A 17177-nucleotide genomic window follows, 5' to 3' on the forward strand; every position below is an offset into this window, starting at 1 on the left:
TACATATGCACGGCCCAAAATGCACCCTGCAGGAATAGATGCTAGAAGAACCCCTACCCCCCAAAATACATTTACCCTACTACCTTAATGGGTATTATTATGTATTGTTTTAATTGTTTAATGTCTAAAAGCTCAGCTCATGAGGGCTCCAGCAGGATCTTTATAAATACCTACTTAATGAAGAAGCTCTAAAATAAATTATTGGGCCGAAATATATATAACACAGTTTGCTCATTTTGTTCTGCTTTCCTTGAAGATTTATATCCTTTGTGCTTATTGTTGTTAGCTCCTTTGCATGTGTTGTTAAATGCTGTCCATGATATTGACAGGTTGTGTGTTTTTTTTTCCTTCGCATGCATCTGTTCAACGATCAAATTTAGAATCTTATAAATAGCACTAAGCTCATCCCTGTTAAAAGCAGGAGGATATTTTAGGTGTTTTCCAACAGACTGGAGTTTTCATCGAATATATTAAAAAGTAAGTAACCTTAGCCCCAACATTTTTGAAAATAACTTTTATCTTTTCTGAACTGTACCGCACAGATTGTAGCATACCTGGTTAAGTAATTATTTAATTCCTCATAGTGATAGCAAAGGACATTAGAGACTTACTGTAATTGAACTATTAGGCTGGAAGTACCAACTACAATTTTTAAATATAATCCATGCAAAGTCTTTATTAAACAAATGTATAATTGTCCTGAAATTACAAACAAAATGACAGTAAATAATTTAGTACAATTAATTTGCAGTAATTCATGTTTACAATATAGAAGTTGTTTTCTTTCCTAAATTTGGAAATCCTTCATGATTGCTCAGCAGTAAAGAAAATAATATTATATAAGTCTAATTTATACTTTGAATGTTCCAGATAAACAAAGAAATTAGGACACTACAGATTTAATGTGACTATGAAGTACAGTTGAGAAACTTTAATATGCAGTATTCAAGGCCCCTGATGAATTACCAATCTTTATAACTTTTACCTTACAAACAGACTTGCAAAGATCTTTTCTGTAAGCACTATGTGCCTGATAAATACAGAGATGCAGTAAAAGTGAAAAGAGTGTTTTGGCCAATGGCATATGGGGTATTGGAAAAGAGGACAAAAGTAAGGGAAAGAGGAAATATTAGGGGAAACTAATATCATACATGAAAATCTAAGGAAATCGTACATGGTTATGGTTATGAGTCAGGTCATTTAACTTCTCTGTATGTTTTAAGAGTTTAACCACCTAAATGTTAGCCAACTGGTGAAACACATACCTCATCTGTGCATTATAGATGTATACATCTATGCAAAGGTCCCTCTCAGAACTTTGATTAAATCACCAAAGAAATTCAGGCTGGAGAAGAGAGAGCTCATGGGGATCTTAGCCACCTGATGTGAGGGAGTAAAGATGAACACAAGGTTAAAAAAAAAATAATTAAAAAAAAAAAAAAAAAGGAAAGATCACCATAAAGATAACAATAAGGTAAAACAGCATCATTTCTTACAATTCTTAATCTTCTGGATACCTTTACTCGGGGATGGAATTATTTATCTTAGTAGACCTTGTAATTTTTATGATGTTCTGTGGATTTATAGTTAGCTGTGTTAGTAACATAAGAAACACCTAAACCTGATCTAAGAATTACCAAAACATCTGCACAATTTAATACACTGTATGACTAAAAAACCAAAAGGAACATGATGTTTTAGAAAGCCAATGTGCCTCTTATTTCTTATGCTGCTTACTTATGACATAGACAACCAGTCCTACCCATACACAGGATATGCGATACAGTCCTATTATGTGCAAAATTAAAATAGTCAAAACAGGAAGGACCTTATGTACAAGAGTGAGTCTTCGCAGACATCCTAGGTTACCTAATAGAAGGGAAAACAGCCTAATTGTTCCTTTCTTAGTCTCATCAGTCTGTGAATACAGAGCTGAGTATGGGTCAGCAGAAACAAAAGATGTGTTTACCCTATTTTCTTTAATATACAATCCTCCTATGCTATCCTCTTCAATGTCACATAACTAACTAGTGAGAATGTTTCCCTTGTATTTCTAATATTCCAGCTACAGTTCCTTGAAAGTAAATCACAAATTCTGTGACTATATATATATATTTTTTTTTCCCAGTGTTTTCAGATGGTCATATATAAAATTGCAAAACACAAAAAGCTAAAATATTATTTGGTTTAAAAACTAAAATAGTTATTAAAATCCCTAATTTGTAAGCATTCAGACTTGAGCACAGTTTTCTTTTAAAATAAGAAAAACAAACTTTTTAAAATAATAGTTTTCTTGATATACATTCTTTCAAACTTACTTGAGCAATTTTTGATAACAATAACAAAGCAGGAAGTCAAGTGCTAGTTATTGGAGTAAGTTCCTTTCTCCATTCTTATACTATGCAGAAATTAATATACAGTAATGTGGTAACAGAAGTTTAATTTCTCTTGTTATACAAAAAGAAAATAAAGAGTCCACTTTTGTCTGTTCCAAATTATTGTGAGTTTCTACAAAAAGACTCTCTTGAGTTTGTGGCTTAAAGGTTTACTATTTCCCTTCCAGGTTAGGAGAGGCCAAAACATAGATATTTCCTTGCTCAAAAGACTACTTTATCAATATTCACCATCTTTTTTCTCACCAGCATGTCAAATTTTGAGCAGTTTCACTGTGATTTTTACCAGTCCAATTACACCATCGATGACCAAGAAGAAGGTTACAACAGTTATGGGTCTAGTGACAACCTTAGTGCAAGAAGAAAGTAAGTATGATTATATATATATATTTAAAAATTCAGATGAAATTAATGACAAAAGCATGCAATTGCAAGAAAATGATTGTGTAATCAACACAGCTGAAGTTTTAAGGGAGAAATACAAATACAGTAGACAGATGGAAATAATCCTATTATTATTATTATTATTATTATTATTAAATCTTTTGGTGACTTCTGTCCCTGCAAGAGGGACACTGAAGAAAAGTGAGTTTCCCTTTAAGGAGATTTCTACATGCAAGAGTCTGGACATAGCTACAGCCTTCCTGTTCAAAGGCTGATGGATCTGGCTGGTCCCAGGGCTTGCAGAAAGAGTTGAAATGGCACAAACCAGGTCAAATCAACAGCATTCCTCCCTATTGTCTAGTTAGGTATCCGGGCAAAAGAAACTGCTTAAAGCTAAACAGCTAAGCTCTTTAGTCACTCCTGCCTGTGCTGGTAGTGCTCTACAGAACCTGCAACTCACTTCTGGAAAATATAAGGAAACAAGAAATAGTTTTGGCTAAAGCACTGAGATGGAAGTCAAAGGATGAGAGATTGACTCTAGCTGTCCCTGTGCAATCTGGTCATACAGAAATAAAATCATATATAATAATAATTAGAGAATCACAGAAAATAGAGCAGGAAGGAGCTTCAGATCATCTATACTTTCCCCATGTCATAATTACTTAAAATTAAACCTTTCCTAACCCCTAAAGTTTTGGTATCTGTGCTACTATTGAAAATAGTTGAAAATGTAAATCATGGCACATGGCTGAGAAATTCTAAGGTGCCATGAAGTTGCTCATTGCCATTACTTGTTTTACTGTGATTTGTTTCTTGTCTCAGGTGCCAGATAGGAGACCAACCTCCAGCCAATGCTTTTGTCCCTTCGGAAATGCTTCTGCCCTCTCAGAGTTATACGGGTCAGATTTTACAGCCAACATACAGTCCCAACACACTCTCTCACTTTAGCTACACTGATGGTTTTGATGAGGAACCTCCTTTGCTAGAAGGTAAGAATAAAACCAAGGACAATGAATGTACATGTGCTTTTGTTTGCTAACCTGCATCACTCACTAGAGCACCTACAGCAGAACTACTCTTCCTGGCTCTTAAGCTTGCTTATGTGTATGCAGCCTCTATGAAGTTCAGCCATCACTCCCTAGTCCCCAAGCCTACGTTTTCTTTTCTGAGATCAGCAGGGATTCGTTCGTTCTTACGGTATATAGAGTGTATACTTTACTACCACTAGATGACAGCATAACAATAAGTTTTGCATTCACATTTCCAAATATTTTCTCCAATCTGTGTTTACTCTACATGCATATTGGAACATCTATAATTAATAAACATTGATAACAATCCTTTTTGCATATCTAGTAATAAATTTAATAGTTCAAAGATGCTAAATAGCTTGCCTCATTGGGAGAGAAATTGAAAAAGCTGCATTCAGCTTCAATTAGTTGAATGTTTAACTACATGAACAATATCATTCTTTATGATTGAACCATCCTAGTGTTAGTGGTTGATTTTTACATGAACATTTACTTTACAAAATAATGGTACTGCATTAAATTAAAAAAAAAAAAAAAGAGAGAGAGAGAGAGAGAGAAAAAAAATGTTGGTGATTACTTCAGCATAATACAAAAAGAGCATATGCAGCCTGCTTTTGTATTCTAGAAGGCAAGTGGGTATTTTGCTTCTTAAAAAATACTACTAAACCCTTAAAAATAGCAAGATCATTTGATTTGAAAAAGGTAGCTGCTACACCTCCAGCTCTTGGTTCTCCAAGTGTTTAACTCACCCTTTTAAAAGGATGCTGAAATACAACTGCTTCTGATCCACAGTGCTTTAGAGATGTTTATGGCTGTGTGCCAAATAAATCTGACCAAAGACAAACATTTTAATACAGAACAGCTTTATTGATATGATGTTTTGGCTCAGCTCGAAATGATGAATTGGTGGAATAAGGTAAAGACTTTGCTTTCCAAACAGATCCAACACATTGTCAGTTTCAGTAATTCTGGCACCCAGTTCTGAACCTAGCTTTTCCTTGCTGGAGCATCTTAAGGAAAATGATTGCTTTTGCAAGCTGAAGTGTTTCCACAGAAGTTATAAGAGAAATCTTTGCCCCAGTAATGTTAGTGGCAGAATTCCCATAGGTTTTAATAGGGAAGAATTTTGTTCTCTTTTCGGGGGTTCTCAGTAATTACTTTTTAAATGCAAAAGGCTTATGAAGCACTCAATGAAGAATTATTATCTTGCCTTGAAGGGAAGAATGCCATTTTTAAGTGCCTCTGGCACTTCAGGCTTAAGACGCATCTCTTGTCAGATTTACCAGAATTAAAGCATATATCTGTGTCTTCAGTGTTCTAGGGTATCTTGAATTCTGCAGTTACTGTTAATTAGCATATTTTTCAACATTTGACTTAGTGTAGCTTATAAATATATATGTTATATATATATATATATATATATATATATGAAAACAAATATTAACTCCAAAATGCTGAAGGCATTTTTTGGTTCACTGGATTTAATAAATATTGCCAGTTTGAAATCAGAGCTGATTCTCAAATATACTGGATGGGCAGGTACAACATGTTCATACTACAGTATATGTCATCCTATAACATTGTCTTCATGAAAGCGATTAATTTCTTTTGTTCTTTTGGGGATTTGTGGTATCTAATGAGTTTTTGTTAAAGTGTTGTTTTCTTGTAAGCAATTAATTGTCATGGAATTTTTCATTGCAGAACTTGGGATTAATTTTGAGCATATATGGCAAAAAACCTTAACAGTTCTAAATCCAATGAAACCTGCAGATGGCAGCATTATGAATGAGACGGACCTCACAGGACCTATGGTTTTCTGTTTGGCCCTTGGAGCAACGTTGCTGCTGGTAGGTGATAGTGTATGTGAAAAAACAGAAGATGTAGTACTGGCATAAAATGAGTCATTTGCTGCCATTTGTCCTGAGATTTTATATAAAAAGTCTCCTTGCTTGAAAGTACATAATGCTTAATTGTAATGGGGATGTAATAGAAGTGAAGTGATGTATTACATTGGAAATAATACATTTTTTAATTTGGGGGGGGGCGGGAGGGGGGCAAGGGGGAGGTGTGTTTGATATGCACAAAGGACAGATCTGCACAGCGTATATATTGGACAAGCTCTGAGCACTTGACACATGGCAGTGTGACCTAGATAGGACCTTACAGGGAGTTTTCAAAGGAGGGAATAAAAAGGTATGGCATACCAGACCAGTTTTTCTAATACTCTTGCTAGTGTTTTTAAATTACCTTCCCTCATTGTTATCCTGGGGAGTGCAGAAATTAAAATCAAAAATATTTTTATGTAACTAAAATCATTCCAAAAAGAAAATAGAAACTTCTTCCATTGCCCCCTCAAATTTGCATTACCTTTTTATAAATTTTGCTAGCACTTTCTTAATTTATATTCATTTTTTACATCACCTGCAAAACAAAATATGATAGCCTCTTTCATCTTTATGAATAGAGCTTTCATACAGCAAGAATGTTGAAACAGAGACTGTACACTACTCCAAATTCATCTATTTATCACTGCCAACAGGAGCTTTACAGTGCTGCTGAAGTACAGCTCTGATTGTTGGCAACAATTTGCCAGACAGGAGTAAGATGGGACTGTTCTGGGAAGGACTTTGCTACTCTAGCAACTGAGGTGAGGGAAATGGGGCTCTAATTCTCCATTTCCTGTATGATAAATAGTACTGAATCAGAAGACTCCTGCAAGTTCTTACTCAGTTTGTAATGGCAGTCCAGTACCTTGAATGTGCGAACTGCAATATAAAAGGCAAGTGTTAGTATTTATGCCCCTATAAAAATAAAAGTCTTTTAAAAGGGTGAAAGCACCAGGAGGAAATGGAATAAAGGGAAAAGAAGGTAGGAAGCCAGAGAAGACAGGCATAAGGGGAATAAAAGGAGAAAGCTTTGAATTGATTATAGCCAGGATGGAAGGAAAGTTAAAAGGAAAAAAAAAAAAAAAACAGTTGCTGCTGATTTTTCTCCATGGACAGTGAAAAATTGAACATTTAACTACTATTATTGAAATAAAGCATTTTAATTACCATATTTATTCTAAGGTATTAAACATTTTAAGTGTCATTAGAAAAACAACTATTTTCAGTGCTCCAGTTTTTGGTCAGAAGAACTCCTCTGACACAGTCTAGTGTTCTTGTGCCACAACTTCACAGAAAAATGTCTGTGGGATTTCCACCACCATCTTATAAATTCATGCTGCTCATTTTTATTTTGGATTCATTTGAATACCAAAGGGGCTCTTCAGCCATGTCAACATGATGTCCTTCTATATTTGAAGAATTATTTTCTAATATAAATTCAGGAATATAATCTGGTTGAGAGCTCATTTTCAAAAATAATTTATAATTTATTTTTCATTTAATTGTTTTTAATTTTTGAAAAATATGCAAAGATATTTTTCAAATAGTAGCAGTACTTCTAAAGCTCAGACAAAAGGAGAAAGGCTTTGTTAACTTGGAAGAAAGACTTGATCTTCCACACGCTGGCAGAAAGCAGGGCAGCTGTGTTGCAGGGAGAAAACAACAGCAGTGCAAAAGTTAGCATGCTTTGCATTTTACATAGTCATTTGTCATTGCTCTTCTCTGTACACCCTGAAAGTAAGGGTAGCAGAAGCCATTCCAGGCAGATGCAAACAAGGTCTGACTTTCTTCTAACCTTGTTCCTTGTACAGGACAAATTTAGTGCTTTCAATTCATCAAAGCCTGCCAGGCTAATCAAGCCTGATTCGGGTTTTGCTTACAATGCTGTGAACTGGGAGTATTCCCATGTGCATGAGCCAGTGTAGTATTTACATAAGTTAGGAACAGCGAGAATTGGAACCAACATGTTCAGCTGCTTTTTTTTTTTCACTCTCTCAGTCCCCTGCACCACAAATCAAGCATTGCACCAAGCGGAGATTTCAGTTGGCTGCTCCTGCTAGTGCTATCCCTCTCTCGGTAATTTGGTAGTCTTAGATTAAGCTGCTAAATAGTGCTGTGTGGAATAATTAAAAACACTGAAACAAACAGCCTCAAATATTAGCTTACAGTAGTTGTATCTCTTTGAGGCAGAGCTTTTCTTAGTAGGTTGATAGTAAATGCTGCCCCAAACAGCTGCAGACGTTATGCTTACTACAAAACTTGAATGACTGAAATTGTGGCAGATGATAATCTGAGCTAGTATTGCTCTTCTACACCATCTCTAGTTACCATTAATTTTATTTGGTGAACAATTCTTTCCTAAATGTTTTAGACCAGTAGTATGGATATGCCAGCAAAGGACTCTGTACCTAAATAAGATTTATTACGCTGCTAGTTCAGGGATAGATTATTCTATCCATGCTTTATGATGGCATGCACTGTACGGAGAAAGGCCAGCACTCGGAACAATGTGAGAATATGGGCAACCTGACTGCACATAACCTCAACCCAAGGACTGGAACCAGAAGAGAGTTCAGCAATGAGCCAGGCTGAGTAGAAATACAGGGTAAGAGTGCTGATGGAGTGGCAGGCCTTACTAGCTGAAGCATTTATTTTGGTAAGTGAGCTGGCACCAAACTGCAACTTTAGGACTTCCAATATTGTGTCATCACTACATTAGACTCTCTCCTCTGCATTGCTTTATATCTGCCCAGCTCAAATATTGTTGGCAGATGGTGATCGATTTCCACCCAGATGGATATAGGAAGGTGGGGCAGAGAAGCAAGTTCCTCAAAAATAGTTGATTTCCCCCAGGAGTCATTAAAATGTGCAATATATAGGTGTATGCACAAACTCACCTGTGGTTTAAATATGTATATATGTATTATTATGTATTAAAGAGATGATGCACCACAACCTTCACCCCTTTTTAAAAAATAAAAAATAATTTTAAAAAAGATGAGTTTATTCCACAGTACAGAGTTGAGAGTTGAGCCTCAAGTTTGATCTAACTCCTTCATAAATGCATGTTATCTTCAGGATACAAAGTTCTAACACAAAACGAACAAAACCAGCTTCATCCCAGATCACTGGTTATTTCTGATGTACAGATGTTAAAATCACAGTATTGCATACCTGGCATTCAGTAGTTCATTTGTTAGAACCTTGAAGAGAGGGGAAGAGATTTAACAATCTGTTGGGAGTGAGCAATGCTCTCATGTCTGGAGGTGATCCTCTGAAACAATGGCAGAGAAGATGAAGAAATTGGTGGTGTTGTGGCCACTGTTGTACTAGTTTTGTGTATAAATTATAGAACATCAGGCTCCAGGCTGTCAGACTGGTACCTTTCACAGGCACTAAAGTCACACAAAGGAATAAAACCTGGAAGAAAAACAAAAAACCAACAACAGCAAAACACCTGGGGAATTTTTCCTTCACTGGAGCACAAAAGAACACAAGCTGACAGTTACTACTACAGTAGTAAAAAAAAAAAAAAAAAAAAAAAAAAAAAAAAAAAGCACAGGTGGGGTTTTTTGATCGTTTGTTTGTTTGTTTGAAAGCCTGCTTAAAGCTGTAATAAAATGAAAAGCATATAAAGTAAGTGGGTTTACTTAGGATGCTTTTCCACAATCCTGTGTATTGAAATTGTAAAGATTGTCGTTTCCAATATCTGTAAAGAATAGATTTTTTTTCCTAATGGAAAAATGTGTTTTCCGTGTCCATAATTTCTTCTCAGTTTGTTACCAGTTAGACCTGTCCAAGGCTCCCTAACCAACCAGTGTTGTACTCCAGAGCCCAATGACAGTAAGACTGAGAAACAGCCTTATAATTTTAGTGACAAGGACATTCTCACAATTCTATCTTGGAACGTTTTGATGCAAAAATCACCCAAAAGTAGAAGCCATGGTTTACATTTGAACCAATGTAGGCAAGTGGGGAGAAAGGGATTGTCAAAAAGAAAAAGGAACAAACTTAGTGCTTGTCTTCTGACTTAGCCCACCACCTTTCAATCTCTTATTCACTTCCAACACTTTGTGCTTACTTACATTTGTTCCAGGCAGGAAAAGTTCACTTTGGCTATGTGTATGGTGTGAGTGCCATTGGGTGCCTTGCTATACATGCACTACTGAACCTGATGAGCACCTCTGGGGTCTCACATGGCTGTGTTGCAAGTGTTTTGGGATACTGCCTGCTACCCATGGTGATTCTGTCCACTTCTGCAGTTGTCTTCTCACTACAGTAAGTACCAGTGCACGGCAGCAGGAATCGTCTGAAGCACAGTATGTTAGAAGGCTACTGTCATGCGAAACATTTTGGAAATAGTTATCTAGTGAATTTGGGCTTCCATCACTGAAGAAAAACACCATTCTGTGTGTGTATATATATAGATGAAAACGGGCAAAATGGAAGAGGGTGGGGTGTCTGTGTTTGAGAGAGGTTATATATAATTATTTTAATACAAGTCCTTAAATCCATTGTTTTCCACTTGGACTGAGAGTGGCTTTGATTGTTGCAGCAGCCTCAAATGTGCTTTTTGTTTTGAAGAGCCAACAGTGACTAAACTCAGCATCAATTTTAAAAGCAATTCACTGACTTTGGTTTTATATAGCTGGATCTCCTGATCCTGTTTTTATTCATAGTATCAGGCTCCCATCCTTGTATTTCCTTTCCTTCTGTAGACTGACTTCTGCTTCTGTGTGACTGAATGAAATAATCAGGCAACCCTTAATGATCTGGAGCATTAGGACAAACATTTAAGATATAATAGTCATAATAGTAATGGTGTAATTGCTTTGAAAAAAAACAATGCAATGTTGTATGTATTTGTGTGTGTGTGTGTGTGGAAGAGTTCTCAGTAATATACATATGAATTAGGAAATTTGCATGCAAGCCTTTCCTTTCTTCTCATTCTGTAAACCTCTTGAGATACAGATTGTTGACCTCCTTGTTCACATACAGCAAAGTACAAGGAAGCTCCAGGTCTTGCCTGAAGGCTTTGAGCAGTGCTTTTTATTCATAGTTAACACATAGTTAATAATGGTTTCCTTTCTCAGTCTTTATGAACACATTTTAAACCTTCCAATCTGCAAAATATGGGACTTACCAGTTGATGAGCAAGAAAGTGACCCTGTTTGTTTTATGTGGTAAAGCAGCAATTTTATGTATGTATTTATTTTTTAAAGAAATGATATAGTTGTATCAAGATTTTAGCACAATCCTTGTTGCATGTTTCTGCAGTGCTACAATGGGTTAGCCTGACCATATTGCTTGTATTCAAGTGTTTCTGAGCTGTCCTTGACAAGATGAACAGCAGTGACACTGAAGAAGCCACTCATTCTCTGTTCTCCTACACTTCCCATATTTGCTTGATTAACCTGTTTAATAATCCACCTGAATAAAAGGTGTTGATATGTAATCATAGGACAGATGGGGCTAACTCGAAACCAGCTGTTAGAACTGCACAGGGTACTGTTGTCTGTACAAGGAATTCCCAAGCATGACTGTATGCTTGTAAAATGCTGTGAATTTAGAGAAAACACATCTTTTGAAAATCTATAAATAGTGTACTGAGGTAGGCTTTACAAAATTAAACCATTATTTCTGAAATGATTTGATAATGTTTAGGGGTTGTTTTAGGATGTTTAGGATTCTGCAGTCCTTTCTCATTCACTATTTAAAACTGCTTGAACACATCAAGTACTGAGGTTATCTATTACAAAAAGGCTATTAAAATCAATTGGCAACTTTTAAATCCAATATGTGTCATTATTTTTAATTTTTAAAGTTATTTAAAATGACAAAGGAGATACAGCAATACATTCATGATTTTTTCCTAATATTTGTAAGAATGTTATTTTATCAATTTAATATTGTAAAGAATCGAATAACTTCAATCTGTTTTCACAGGACATATATCTAAGATAACATGCATATCAAATGCAAAGACAGATATTAATGCAACAATTGTGGTATTCACAGTTAGCTATTTCAGTGTTAAATAGGAATGAAGCAAAAAAAAATATGAAATATGTTGGTTGTTGAATGGCACCAAATAGAAGACCAGTTCTCTTGTTCAGACTTGTGTGGAAACAGACTGCTTCAAAGCTTTCCTTGTGCCCATCTGTTCTCACATCATGTCAGAGCCCAAGCTGATTAGGCCACCTTTCTGGGAGAAATAGCAGCAGACTTTTTTCCTGGAAAAAAAAAAAAAAAAAAAAAAAAAAAAAAAAAAAAAAAAAAAAAAAACAGTAAGTCTTCACTAGCGAATCCATGAACAGACTAGCCATGGCATCTCCTTGACTAAACAGTGAAAGAGGTGAGTGTAAAACAGGCGAAAGGAATTCTTAGATCCAGCTGATGTAAAGGACCCATGTGGTGAGCATATCTGGAAGTTGTGAGAGAGAGAACTGGAGAGGCACCACTTATGTCTGCCCATCCCAACTCAACCTCCATGTCAGTACACTCTCAGTCCTCCTGGTCACTGTGAGCACAACACCTCCTTCTTGCCTCTCTCCCATGCATGAGGGTGTGAGCCTCATGGACACACTAGACACATGCACTCTGCTAAAGCTAGACCATTCCTATTGGCAGTTAAATCACTGTTAGATCAAGGACTGAATATATAAGTGTACAGACGTGTCTCTTGGCTGCAAAATTTTTTTATGTCACCTTTCCATCCTGCTCACTGTCAGTCCTGGAATAAACCATGAGAGGCCTCTCATGAGAGGCCCCATAAACAGACATTATACTAGCTGAAAATTATAATTGGACAGCATGTTCCTGTTACATCCTAACCCTCTGCCACCATGGGTGCCTGCTCACAGAGTCATCCATACCAGCTCTGAATTTCTGGCTGGATGTTTAAGTGAGCACTGTAGAATCTCTACTTGGAGCAGAGGCTTGGTTCACAGGGCCTGGTGTAATTTCCCTGAATACCACTGTACAGGCTTAAAGGAACACTTCAACTGAGAATATTAAATCACACGGTCTTTAATGTTTTATTTTTAATGGGTTGAAGTTGCAACAAGGTGCTGAGTCACCTTAAAATCAGTTCTCTCCTTTCTCCCAGAAAGTCACAAGAGCTGAGAACACCAAGTACCTTATTGGCCTGGCAGCTGTATTGCCAAGAACTGAAGTATGATTTTATGTGATGCCATGGCATTAAGTAAACTGAGGCACTTAAATAAGGAGAGTTTACTAACCATGATTTAGATGCAATAACAAGATTAGTGGAGATTATTTTTGATAAATGAGCCTAAGCAGGTATACATAGTCTGTTTCTCACTTCTGCTTCTGTTTTGCTGATGGTTTGAAAGAGCAGAGCACCAGGAAATCATTTAGCAAGTGGCAAAGGTTCATTCATTCTGAAGGTCCTTGAGATTGACACAGTGAACGTGCGTAATGCAGCAGATCTCATTATGCACTTCAGCAGCATGTTACACGCATGAGCTCATGCATTTTACAGAAGCAGTCTGCAAATACAGAGTGCAAATAAAGCATATGTGAAACATTATTTATTGGCATAGTCTTGCTCCTACAGGGTTTAATAGTGAGCTCTTTATAATCTGCATGAATTTGTCAGTGGGCTTTTGACCACAGCCTCATAATCATCAGTTCTCCTGGCCACCCTGCACCTGAGAAACAGCAAAATTTAACTTCAAAATAACTCATCTGTCACCGAAGGGCAGTGTGGAAAGCCACAGTGTGGAGAAGGACTTCTTCATGAGCAAAAGACCAGCTGGGCTCTCTCCTGGGAGCCAGCTGACACCTTCTGTATGGTCAGTCAGGGTGTAAGTCTTTAAGAGCCACACTGCTGCTCTTCAGAGTCTGAGGCACACTTCAAACCTTTGACACATTATTACAAAAATACATTGCCTCCAGGTCACCAGGCTGCTGATAGAAGATTAGGTTTGTAGTGTCATTATAAATCCTAACAAATTCTGCTTGATGATTTTTGGCTTCAATAAGATTTTCGCTAACTTAAAAAAGATCTTTAGCTTCTGCATCTGTTGGAGCCCCAGAAGATTTACCTGGAAATACACTTCCAGCAGCATGACTGATGAAGCTGCTATTCTTATCCACGCTGAAGAAATTACCTATTAATATTCTAATTTGTTTTTCTGATTGGACTTTTCTTATGTCAGTCAGTCCTTGGTTCTGCCACTGCCTGCAGCCTTACCAGTAATGAGTTGCAAGATGTGAGCTTTTGTTTCTAAGTTTGGTAAGATTTGATGCTACATGTGCTAACAACTGTACTCTTTTTTATTGTTATTTTATTTTCTAGAGGGATCCCGGGAACTTTGTTAGCCCTGTTTATTATTGGATGGTGCAGTTTGTCAGCGTCCAAAATTTTTACCTCTGCCTTGGCCATGGAAGGACAGCAGCTTCTTATTGCATACCCATGTGCTTTACTGTATGGACTCTTTGCACTTCTGGCGGTTTTCTGAAGTGTATTTTCTGATAGCCTTATTACAGTTTGTTTATGGTTTTTGGAGGGGTAAGAGGTTATTTAGTTATTTTTAGATTGACTAGAATTGCATTAAGTTCCATTAACAAAATTAGATTATACAACTTACCTTTTTTTTTTTTTTACCTAATGGCTTGTAATAAAATAATAATAAAATACAAGTAACAGGTAGATGTCTACATTGCTGATGTTTTGAAAATCTTATAGCATAGAGAAAAACGTGTACTAAGAGCAAAAAAATAAATAAATGTTAATTTTTAAGAATATATTGTCTTCTGAGTGTTTAATATATCTAATGCATTGAGCAGAGAGTAACTGGAAGCAAAAATCCAAATATGTAATGGACCTAGTAAATCAAGTGAAAATACACATTTGTTTCACAAAGAAAAAAAAAAGAGAGAAAAAACAGCGTATATGATTACTAATAATGTTACTGAATTTATGTGTTTTTTATTATTATTTTTAACAGAAGAGTGAGTGGCACTGCTTTGTGATGTTGAAGGATTGTCCAAGCAACAGGAAGAACAGGTTGCTACAACAGAGGAAGGAAACTAGGAATGTCATCTTGTTTTATTTTTAAGAGGTGTTGCTGTCCAAAACATTATTGTACTGTTTTTAATGTACAGTAATGTTACATTTTAGAATTGCCACTAAACCACCGCCTTCTGTCACTGCAGAAAAGCACCGCACAAAGCAAATGCAGCTCTTAAAAATGTCTCATGAAAGGCAGAACTGTATTTAAGCAAGCAAAATACAAACCTCCACAATGTTATCTGCCCCCCCCCCCCTTCTTCCCCCCCTTTTTCCCCCGATCTATTTGCTGCTTTTAGTGATACTGGAACCCAACATTTTTATAATAGCAATCAAGCACAGAATGCACAGGATGATGTTTCAAAATATAATAGTAGAAGTATCAAGCCATCCAGAGGAAACAGAGATGCAAGTGCAGTCATAACAAGTGCAAAATCCAGCAGGCGGTGGTAGAGAAAATGAATATAGCTGTAGAAAGGGCTAGGGAAAAGAAATAGATGAAATAAAGGGAAGTATGAAGGAAATAAATGGCAGCAGATTATTTCATCAGTGTTTTAGTGTGTCTTCTCTCTTGTCTAATATTTTTATGATTTTAATTATTCTCCAATTTAGTAATTATTTTGAGCTGTTAAGTGAAATGCCTGCAAAATATTTCTCTCTCTAGACAGAGGACCAATGATTCAGTAAGAGTCCTGGTACTGCAAAAGCACTTACGGAGAAGCTTAACATGAAGAAACTGCTCAATAATATGTGGAAAGAACTCTCTTCCTAATCTTTTTCATCCTTTTCAGGTCAGAGGTAAGTTAGACAATCAGTTTGTCCTCACACTAGTGATTCCATTTCTGAATTGAAAGTGCCTTTGGTAAAAAATATTTCCCATTGCTCACATATTTGTGTGTTATTTATTTATTTATTTTTATTTTTATTTTTTTTTAAGAACGCTTGTGGAAACCTTTTTGGAATTCATTGTACTAAACTCCAGTGGAACTAATTCATACAAGTGGTCTTAAGTAAAAAAAAAAAAAAAAAAAAGGTAATGTGTACTTAGCCAATCCTTAAAAATCACAGCTCATTTATAGAAAAAGATTTGTTGCATTTATCTATGTCTTTGTTGCAAGGCTAGGAACACAGGTGTGGAGAAGTAATGCTGGACGTATAACCCTGGCAAACTGTGGATATATCCTAGAAAACTCTGTATATCAGATCCTGTACACAGGATCTAGCTGTACATAAATGGGAACTTCACGAATTTAGAAGATCAGCATTTATGAACACGACAGATTTGGCCCTGCTGCATTAGGGAGTAAATTTGCCACTAATGAGGTGCAGAAAAACACATCAAATGACTCGAGGGTATGGTTATAAAATCAGACAGTTTGATTTACCATGCACTAATAGCATTCTTATGTCTGAATAGGAAAAGATTGATATGGCTTCACTTCTGGAGATCAGAAAAGATTGTTGAGAAACATTTAGATCCACTTTTGTTCCATGCTTCATATTACCATCCATACAGACTAAAACAAGTATAAAATGCCTCTGTTCTAAGGCACTTTATATTCATTTTCATCCCAATCTGCATAATATGAATGGCAGGAGAACCAGTGAATCAAGCCATCATTTTGTGTTTTGATGTCATAGATAGGTCAAATTACTTACAAAGAAAATGAGCACCTTGAAAATTTCCCACTATATTTACAAAGCAAATGCTAGTCTAGTTATAGTGTTGTTTGTTATTTATTCTCTCAGGATTTATAACATTTTTGTTTCCATCACTGAGATGCATTTGCCTCATTTCACATACTAGCTTCTTAATTTTAATTATTTCCCTGGCTTTACTCGTTAGCCATGCTGATTTTCTTTTACCTTTTCCCAACGTATTTCCACCAAGCGATATGCACAGGTGCTACCTCCCATCACAGTGTCCTTCAGGGGTCTCCATGAGGAACCTGTGAGGATAACTCTCTTAGCCATCCTCCTTTGACTTATTTTAAACAAGTATCCTCTTTTTAACATACTTCACCTTTCTGAAGTTGAACACAGCCATGGTGCTGCCTTTGGCCCCAGAATTACTGTGATTCCTCAATCTAAAAATATTATGGTCACTATTACAAGCTGTTACTTCCTCTAAAATAAATGTTATTTTGATCTAAAAACCAGTTCAAAACATATATGTTCAGTAATGCAATCTCTTTGAGCAGGCCTTCCCACCGCCACCTAGGTTTTCTGTACCTTGTCTAGGCCATCGTATTTCACTCCCTCACATCATTCCATGAAAATTTAAATACAAGCCTGGCAAGCTATTGCTTTCAACTTGCCAAAGAGAGAATTATAAAATAGTAATGGGTCAAAGACTGATTTTTAATTCATGCTTCCCACCCTGAAGAGTTACAAAAACAGAAGACTTAAACATAAACTTCAAAGAAAAAAGAAAAGAAATACAGTT

General features: G+C 36.3%; 1 protein-coding gene across 2 annotated transcripts; it reads left to right on the forward strand.

Moving 5' to 3' along the window:
- The first annotated feature begins 380 nt into the window (after nucleotides 1-380).
- YIPF7 (Yip1 domain family member 7) lies at nucleotides 381-15274 on the forward strand. 2 transcript variants are annotated; one of them, XM_035326145.1, is made up of 7 exons: nucleotides 381-477; nucleotides 2643-2759; nucleotides 3600-3766; nucleotides 5510-5655; nucleotides 9791-9972; nucleotides 10788-10877; nucleotides 14018-14128. In XM_035326145.1, coding segments are annotated over exons 2-7 (702 nt in total). In that variant the 5' UTR covers nucleotides 381-477; nucleotide 2643; the 3' UTR covers nucleotides 14019-14128. The 2 variants fall into 2 exon arrangements, with proteins under 2 accessions (XP_035182036.1, XP_035182035.1); XM_035326144.1 differs by lacking the exon at nucleotides 10788-10877 and having other exon boundaries at nucleotides 14018-15274.
- Nucleotides 15275-17177: the final 1903 nt, after the last annotated feature.

Source organism: Oxyura jamaicensis, chromosome 4, assembly GCF_011077185.1.
Source record: "Oxyura jamaicensis isolate SHBP4307 breed ruddy duck chromosome 4, BPBGC_Ojam_1.0, whole genome shotgun sequence".
In the NCBI taxonomy this organism is placed as follows: Eukaryota; Metazoa; Chordata; class Aves; order Anseriformes; family Anatidae; genus Oxyura; species Oxyura jamaicensis.